Raw genomic sequence first — 8,439 nt, forward strand, 5'->3', positions numbered from 1 at the left:
GAAGGCGCAGGGCACGGTATCGTTAGCTCATACATGCAGCATTACCATGTCCTCCTGCGATGTACGCACAGGACCCCACAAACACAATGCTACCAGCGCGTCGACCTGTAAGCAGGTCAGTCACTGCCAACGCTTCATTATACCTGGTTTGACAATGATAAGGTAACTGGTGGACATATGGAACAGGCCAACAGCCAGTGTCGAGAATCACCTCCGCCTTGGCTTGGGCCTGTCCTGCGCCTCTTTAGTTGCAGTACTTTGGGTCAAGACGTGGTGTCTGGTGGCTTGGAAGGCAGCCATGGCGTTGGGCTTGGCGGGTGCGTCAGGGGGAGGGGGGGGGAGGGGGGTACGGGGTGCGGAACACCGCTGCCAGCCTTTTGCTCAACACTGCTTGCAGGCTAGCTGGGCCTGGCGCTCAATGTAACGTGAGGGGCTCGCTAAGGGCGGCGCGGAAGGAGTTGGGCTGGTGCAGGTCGTACTGCGGGCGAGCCCATGTAGTCCGAGACTTCGGGGTTAAGGCAAGTAACGAGCTGTATGCCGGCAGCCCAGTCTGTTGCGCAGGTCCCTCACCAGCTGTGCACGGAGCCTGTGCCCGCCTGCTTTGGTGGAGGTATGTGCCTTGGACCGGCCCAGGCTTGCACCGGGGAAGCAGACGGGCTGCGGCCGCGTCATGCTTGACTAGCACTCTGGGCCAGGTGCCGTGTGGGCGTGTGGGCGTGTTTGCAGTGGCAGCCACTGGCGCAAAGCCTCGCCTTTCGGGGCAGATGGCGCCGGCAATGTGCGCGTGTCCACCGCAAACCTGCGTCTGGTGAGTGTCCTCGGGGGCATGGCAAGGGGACAGGAGCTGGGGCGGAGCGTGCCGAGCTGTGCGGTGTACGACTGGGAGCGGTGTGCTGCATTGCGGTGTAGGGGTGGGGCACGAGCGGGCTGGAGGGCGCGCAGGAGGGTTGCAGGGCAGCGCAGCTTTGGGGAAGGAGTCGACGCGCACACCACATGGCGCGGACGGCGGTACTAGGAGTTGTCGGACACGGGTCGGCATGTCCGCACCTGCTGACCAGTCCTGCACAACAGCGCTTGTCCCCTTCCCCTACGATGCCGCGTGTGCTAAGGAGCTGCGGCAGGAGGAGGAGCAGCAGCAGCTGCGCGGATGGGCGTGGAGGTGCCCATCAAGCAGCGAGGGTGCGGGCAGACGGGAACGGGCGGCGGGTGCAGGAGGAGGTGCCTGTAGGGCGGCCGACAGGCCTGAAGGAGGGAAGGCGCAGCAGGAGGACGTTCGACAGCGGAAGCCGGTGAGATGTGGGGCGGGCTGCACGCACGGCGTTGGGGATGGGGAATTGCCTACGGAAGTGCGGGAAAGCCTCCCGTCTTGATGCTGACAGGTTCCTGTGCGACGCCTAGCTGGTCCACCCTCGCCATCATGACCCAGTGCCTCGCAGAACCACGGCCGCTTGTTGCAGGCAGGCATGAACGAGGCGACGTGGCAGCGGGTAGCGCAGTGGGAGATGCTGCACCGCGGCGAGTGCGACACGCCAACAGTACTGCGCTTCCAGGCCAAGCCGCACGACCTCAGGTGCGGCCGGGGAGGGCCGGGAGTTTAGTGAGTCAGGGTGGTGGGCTGGTGGCGTAGTGTGGTCGAGAGGGTGGGTGGGAGGGAGCGTATTCCCCTCGTTGCGACCGCCCAGGCACGCCCACTCTGGCCGCGACGCAGTTGCAACACGTTGCAAAGTGGACGAGCGTTCGCTGCGGTGGGAAGGCCTGCTGACCTGTGATACCTTCTTTGCCTTCGCGTCAGCACAGCAAAGCCGTGGCGCGGTGCAGTGTGGTCATGTGGTGGGTACACAACGGTGTTTGTGAACACCTTGCATACGGCACATATGTATTGGCAGACCGTACCGGCGCGGACCCGCTGAAGATGGGCGGAGCGATTCTGACAGACGCGGAATGGCCATGTGTTCTCTGTACAGCCGCCTACCAGCGTGGCGGCCCCCTGACCGCGCCGCTGGTTGCGGCGCAGCCCTGCAGCAACCTTGCCTTGCCTCCGACACGCTGGACTGCAGCCGCTGGGCGCGCGAGGTCATCCGGCTCGCGGCAACCTGGCCGACCAGGACGCGCCGGCGGCCCGCCCGCACTTGCAACCGCGCGATGTGGCCGAGGTGAGCGCAAGGCTGCGAGGCGTGGGTGGGACTGGACTGGGCGGAATGTGGGACGGCTCCTCAGGCCGGCGTGGACAAATGGCAACATGGTCAGGACGCCGCAGGGCGTAGCGGGGATATCAGCAGAGCACGCGTACAGCTTCATCGGCACTCGATCTGTGGGCTGTGTCCAGCCTACATGCTATTGAACCTGCCCCACACAACACGCTTCTGTGTCCTATGACCCTACCTCAGATCTCGACATTGACGTGTACGCCATCGCTTGCGTTGTCAATGCAATGTGTCTGGGCTCCAGCACCAGTGCCACAGACGGACTGCTGCACCGCCGCAGCCAAGAGGCAGCGGAGGGGCGCCATCAGCGGCATCGGCGGCAGCGGCACATACAGCCGGCGCCGCCGGCGGACCCAGCCCCCGGCCGCGGGCGTCGCAGCCGCGTCAGCAGCGCAGTCGCGCGGTGTGAGGATGTCACGGCGGAAGCCACGCCCAGCCCCTGCAGCCGCCAGCTCGCTGCATGCTTCGGCTTCTGAGCACACACTGCCCATGCATACGAACCCGCTTCAGGTGAGACCTGTGTGTACGGGATGAAAGCGGCCGAGCAGTCACGGGGTCGCTGACCCACCTACCGGTACCCGCAACGCCCACACGCCCAGTGCCCTGTGCCGCGCCCCTTATGATTGCCATTATTCCGCTCACCACCTTTCCTCAAAATGGTCGGGAACACCTCTCCAGTATCTTACTTGCTCACCTTGTCCTCCTTCCCTCTCCTAGCATGCAGGTCGCCGCCGCGCTGGCCCCCAAGCTGGAGTCCAGCTCGGACCGCTCCGACGTATGCACGGGCAGCGGCTCATCCGCCGGCTTTGGCGACACTGCACTCGGTAGCGCCAGCGATGGCGCCCTTTCCGCCGTCGTCCGTAAGGACAGCAGCAGCACCACCACTACCGACGCCAGCACCAACAGCGGTCATGTTTGCCCTAACGCCTCCAAGGGGGCACGGTCACCAGGCACTGTAAAGCTAGAGGACGAGGCCTGCATGGACGACCAGGTGAGACACACGCATACATACGCGTCACACGTACAGACACCGTGCCAAACCCGTTCTCATGTCTTTCCAAACACGCATGTTGCACGACGAGGTGGTGCGGGTGTTTTGCGCATACTAGAACACCCGCACGACCCCCGTGCAGCCCCCCTTCCACACGCACATACACATGTATACGCACACCGTACACGCAAATTGCTTCGTGCATCCTCCACAACTCGGTTTGGCGTGCCTGCCTGACCCGGCTCAAGCCATCTGCCCGTGCGTACACTCACTCCCGCCTCGCGCACTTATACCGCCACAGAAGGTCAAGGCCTTCATGAAGCAGCACGGCCTTCCGCTCTGTATCCCCGAGCGCGAGCTGGGCAAGGGCGCATTCGGCCACGTGGAAATGGTGATCATCACCCTGCCTGACGGCACCACCATCAAGGCCGCACGCAAGACCCTGCACGCGTGTGAGACCAAGGGCGCTGTGGCCGCACTACGCCGCATACTGAACCAGGAGCTGGCAGGGCTGGCTATGCGGAGGGCGGCTCCGTAGAGAACCTGCTGGTGGGTGCTGGGCTATGAGGCGCGGGGCGGGCGCGGTGACGGCGCCTGGTTGGCGCATGCTCCGTATGCGAATTGTAATTGCTTGACTGCGGCTCCTCTCCCCTAACCTGCCCATCCGTGCCTCTCAATCTTTCAGCTCCTGACAGACTGGTCCCCATCTGCTTTGTTCATGCAGAACGCGCTGGCCAAGGAGCACTTTGATCGCATTGACAACGCGCCCGAGCGCCGGCGCACCGGCAAGAACAAGGACAAGTTTGAGATGCTGCCGTACCCCGGCAACACGCTCATGGATGAGGCTGACCTGAAGGGCATGCTGCGTGCCATGGCGCCCTTCATCAAGCACCTGAACGCTCGCGGCTACATGCACTTCGACCTGAAGCCCGCCAACCTGCTATACGACATCGCGCCTGATGGCAGCAAGGTCTTCCGCGTGTGCGACTTCAACCTGGCAGTCAAGACCGACAGCAATGGCCGCGTCGCGCGCGCCCAGGGCGGCACGCACCCGCGGCTTCTGGGCGTGGGAGACGTACTGCCAGCTGGAGGGCCTGGAGCTGAAGCACCCCATCACCCGGGCCGCTGACGTGGCCTCCATGGGGCTGGTGCTGGCGGACGCCGCCGGGCTGCACGGCCAGGCGGGCGGGACCCAGGCCTACCTGGAGTATGAGCGCGACCTGCCCCGCCGCACGCCGCCCGCGCTCAAAGAACTGATCGAGTGGATGGTGGCGGAGAACCCCGCCGCACGCCCCACTCCGGACCAGATCCTGGCACACCGATGGCTGACGGAGTAGTGACGTGGCTATTGCGAAGGTGACGACGGGTGGCAGATGGCTCCGATGGCACGGGGCAGGGGCGGTGGGGCACGCACGGCATCAGCGGTTCCCCCTGCACGGCATGGTTGCATGGCACAGCTGGCAGGCCGTGGTGCGTCGCTAGGGCATTGGGTTTGCATTGAGAACAGTGGCTCAATTGGGGACGTTATACACCCACAGCAGCTGCAGGGGTATTGCACTTGACGGGACGGTTGGGCTTTCAGCCTTCATCCAATGGCAGTGGACGCATGTGGGCCAGGTCTGCGTTTGCGTTGTTTGTGCGGTGCTCACTTTGGCTCTCGCGTGCGAATGACCGGTTATAGCAGGATAGTCGGCAAAAGTCTATGTACTTGTGTGTTGTAGGACATCCGTGTACCGCCCACACCGGTCGAACGCACGTGTATGTTGCATTTCCGGTATGAAGTAGTACCTGTTGCAATAGCATTGAAGTGTGCATGTACGTGCCTTGCGGGGTAGGACTGCCTGCTTGAGCTGCAGCACTTGACGGGGTGCTGTATGCCGTGCCGCAAACTAACCAACGACATGGTCTGGGGCGTTGGATGAATGGCGGGCGTGGGCATGTGTGGCAGTGGTTGGACTGTGAAGCAAATAACGGGTCGGTTGGCATGGCTTGCGTATGAGTTTCATGCCTCGGCGCGACGTGACTTCAGCCGAAGCGGCTTGCGGTACGTACCGGCAGTCTTAAGCCCTCATGGTTACAGCTCAACTGTAAGTAGCTTCATCTTTCGGACCCGGCCATTCCGCCAACCTTTGCAAGTTGCAACCCTAGTGCCATCAGGCTAGCAGCTAGCCAGTGTGTACTGTGCTGCGATGTCAGCACTTGTTGGACACAGCATGTCCAGCCTGAACGCGTCAGTGTGGCCAGTCATGAGTTAACACCTGTAACACCTGCCGCCCTCTGACTACATACGCCAGTCCCCCACACCCATCACCACCGCGCTCCTGAGCTGCCACTGCCGGCTCGCCGCCACCGCCGCCGATCCGCCGCAACGGCGCTATTGCCAAGGCACTGCTTCTCGCGCCACTCCCAGACTGCTTCCACGCGCAGCACAGGCATTCTCCAGCCTCCTCGCTGCCATGCAGCACGCGTGAGACGGCGTGACGAGAGGCCAGTGCTGGGGGTTGGACAAGGAGGTAGGATGCCGGGTTTGCTGCATTCCAGCTCAGCGCAATGCTCACCGCCCACCCATAATGCTCCCTCTGCTGGGTTCAGCTCTGCGCTTGCACGCAACCGAGTGCAGTGCTGCGCGAACCACACAGACTCTGGTAGATTCAGCAGCAGCTGCGCTCCGTGTGGAGGCCTCGCGAACGCTTATTAGGTGCCCTCTCCAGGGCGAGTACTCCAGCTCACCCTCCCGCACATTGAGCCACGCATTCCCCCTTACCCCTTTGCTTCCACCCCGTGTGCTGTACAATGTCGTGCACTGCACGACGATTCCATTTGCCCGCCGCTTCATGTCGTTGCGCCCCCGCGTTCGCCTCGCTTCACGCGTTCAACCTCGTCCAGCCAGACCTGGCCTGACTTCTGCTTCTCACATTATTGGAGGTCACCACAGCCCTAGTCACCGCCATCGCGGAAACCAATTATCCCCCCGGGTATCTTCAGCTGCACCCTACGGGACCTCGCCAACCTGCCCCATCACACATCCCCTGGGTATCTTGATTACCGTAGTACCAGCAGTTCCGGAACTCTTCAAGGCAGTTAGAACTACCAGTGTGCGTCGCATGGCATGATGCTGTACACTAAAAACCATACCCTACCATACGCCGAGCCCAGGAGGGCTGCGCCCCTACGCCCAGAACCCTGCACGGGCCGGCGACTGGCCGCCCACCGTCTGCCAGTACGCACCAGGGCCTCCACCTTGCCCCCTTACCCCCAGGGCGCACTTCTGAGCCGACCCTCGGCATGCCGTTGTGCCAGTTTGTGCTGTGCAGGCTAACCACAGGAAGCGGCAGGTAGCGGGGAGTCGCGGCCCAAGGCCCACCCGCATTGCTGTCTTGCGGCGGCGGCGCCGTTAGTTGGCCTCGTGCCCGTTTACCATGGAGGGGCGCGCGCAGGTCCATCACATGTGAGGACGGGCGGGGGAAGGGCACGCAGGGAATGGGTGTGAGTCGTGAGTTGACGAGCACATGCTAAATTATACGCACAGTGAGTGCGCGTGTTACACGGTGTGTGTGTGTGCGTGTGCGTGTGCGTGTGCGTGTGCGTGTGCGTGTGCGTGTGCGTGTGCGTGTGCGTGTGCGTGTGCGTGTGCGTGTGCGTGTGCGCGTGTGTGCGTGTGTGCGTGCGTGCGTGCGTGCGTGCGTGCGTGCGTGCGTGCGTGCGTGTCGACCACCATCATCACACGGGCCACTGTAGCGTTCATGAACGCCCGCCTGCTTGCACTGCTTGGCGGCATACATCCGACGGCGCCGCCTGCAGCTTGGCCGCTGCCGCGCACAGCGTCTCAACCCTGTCCACCAGCGCCGGGCGGGTGCAGGGCCTTCACCGTAGCCGTGGGGAATGGCGGTGCAAGGGTGCCGGCGGAACTAGGCCTGAATGGAAGGAGGGGCCGGGTCACTACCCACATGGCTACATTAGCATTCACCTTGCTCCTGCGCCCCCTTTGGACTTACTTGAGGTTGAAACTCGCCCTCCCCCCCTTCCTTACCTCTCACCAGCTTGGCCGCCGCGGCGCGCAGGGTCTTCACCCTGTCCACCAGCAGCGCCGGTGGGTGCAGGATATCACGCACACACGCACGCACATGTGCAGGTGCAGGTCCTGCACCCGGCGCTGGTGGACAGGGTGAAGACCCTGCGCGCCGCGGCGGCCAAGCTGCAGGCAGCGCCGTCGGATGCCGCCAAGCAGGCGGCACGTACGGCGGGGCGTTTTTACTGAACTCCAAGGAAAAGGTGGCGCGTTGATGGTGGTGGTCGACACCATTTTCAATGAGAACTATGAGAACAGCAGGGACGAGGTCCTTGCCCTGCTCTCGACCAGCGAGGTGGCTCGGGTGGCCACCACCGTTCGCGACGCGGTCGCTAGCGTCCTGGCCGCGGCGCTGCAGGTGAGCTCTCATGGTGTGTGCTGCCCGCTGGCGTGTCACCTGCGGCCTGGACGCTAGCTAGCGACCGCGTCGCGAACGGTTGCGCAGCCCGAGCCACCTCGCTGGTCGAGAGCAGGTGAAGGACCTCCTCAGGGGTGTTCTCATTGGAGATGGTGTCGACCACCATCATCACACGGGCCACCTTGTCCTTGGCGTTCATGAACGCCCGCCGTGCCGCCTGCTTGATTGGCGGCATCCAACGGCGCCGCCCGCAGCTTGGCCGCCGCGGCGCGCAGGGTCTTCACCCTGTCCATCCGCGCCGGGTGCACGGTCGTCTGCATCGTGCGTGCGTGGCCGTGGGGAATGGCGGTGCAAGGGTGTTTTAGGGGTTGTGGGGGCCAATGCATGATGGCGGCTGTTGCGGGTTGCAGTCAATGCGTACGTGCGCACAGAACGCATCCATCACGGAGGCAACGCATGCAGTGCGTTCAACATGCGAAGCCCGCAACATCCATCCATCACCGGCCTCCTTCGCGTTACCCCTCGCCATCTCGCCACCTCGCACCTTACGCCAGTACGCTACGGCCGATGGTTGTGATGGGCTGCTGGCGGCGGTGGGCGGGCGGCGGCGCGTGCGAGCGGCAGCCGGCGGCCGCCTGCGCCGTGCGTGGCGGCTGCAGCAGCAGGGGCCCACACTCGTCGCGCATGCATGCGCACTAGCATAGTAGTATATGCGACACGAAAGGCAGGTAGATAGGGTGGGCGCCCGGTGCGTGGGTCAGCAATAAAGTGCTCTACGCACAGCAGCGCTGCCTGCCTTGACCAGCCTACCTGTTCA

General features: G+C 63.7%; 3 protein-coding genes across 3 annotated transcripts in view; 2 read left to right on the plus strand and 1 right to left on the minus strand.

Annotated features, from left to right (window-relative positions):
• Positions 1-50: 50 nt before the first annotated feature.
• On the plus strand, positions 51-4,092 carry CHLRE_12g525776v5 (uncharacterized protein). Its single transcript, XM_043068458.1, has 10 exons — positions 51-317; positions 765-808; positions 1,110-1,179; positions 1,462-1,570; positions 1,683-1,830; positions 2,058-2,153; positions 2,388-2,714; positions 2,929-3,195; positions 3,497-3,744; positions 3,920-4,092. The coding sequence occupies exons 1-9, from the start codon at positions 299-301 to the stop codon at positions 3,731-3,733; spliced, it is 1,317 nt and encodes a 438-aa protein (XP_042918553.1). The 5' UTR covers positions 51-298; the 3' UTR covers positions 3,734-3,744; positions 3,920-4,092.
• A 48-nt stretch (positions 4,093-4,140) lies between these two features.
• CHLRE_12g525802v5 (uncharacterized protein) lies at positions 4,141-5,298 on the plus strand. Its single transcript, XM_043068459.1, has one exon. The coding sequence runs from the start codon at positions 4,212-4,214 to the stop codon at positions 4,530-4,532; it is 321 nt and encodes a 106-aa protein (XP_042918554.1). The 5' UTR covers positions 4,141-4,211; the 3' UTR covers positions 4,533-5,298.
• A 6-nt stretch (positions 5,299-5,304) lies between these two features.
• Positions 5,305-8,439, minus strand: part of CHLRE_12g525827v5 (uncharacterized protein) — a 3,686-nt gene continuing 551 nt past the window's right edge. Inside the window, exons 2-4 of the mRNA XM_043068460.1 lie at positions 7,662-7,936; positions 7,233-7,336; positions 5,305-6,501 (exon numbers count right to left, since the gene is read on the minus strand). Coding sequence (XP_042918555.1) covers positions 6,445-6,501; positions 7,233-7,336; positions 7,662-7,821 — 321 coding nt within the window. The 5' untranslated portion in view covers positions 7,822-7,936 and the 3' untranslated portion in view covers positions 5,305-6,444. The remainder of the gene's footprint in view (positions 6,502-7,232; positions 7,337-7,661; positions 7,937-8,439) is intronic.

This window comes from Chlamydomonas reinhardtii, chromosome 12 (genome assembly GCF_000002595.2).
Source record: "Chlamydomonas reinhardtii strain CC-503 cw92 mt+ chromosome 12, whole genome shotgun sequence".
Taxonomy (NCBI): domain Eukaryota; kingdom Viridiplantae; phylum Chlorophyta; class Chlorophyceae; order Chlamydomonadales; family Chlamydomonadaceae; genus Chlamydomonas; species Chlamydomonas reinhardtii.

What these genes read in the sequence shown, in the direction of transcription:
- CHLRE_12g525776v5 (XM_043068458.1), top strand. An exon ending in CCACCGCAAACCTGCGTCTG is followed by an intron (nt 809 to 1,109) that starts GTGAGTGTCCTC and finishes GCGTGTGCTAAG; the next exon opens with GAGCTGCGGCAGGAGGAGGA. An exon ending in GTGCCCATCAAGCAGCGAGG is followed by an intron (nt 1,180 to 1,461) that starts GTGCGGGCAGAC and finishes TGTTGCAGGCAG; the next exon opens with GCATGAACGAGGCGACGTGG.
- CHLRE_12g525802v5 (XM_043068459.1), top strand. Translation starts at nt 4,212, where the DNA reads ATGGCCGCGTCGCGCGCGCCCAGGGCGGCACGCACCCGCGGCTTCTGG.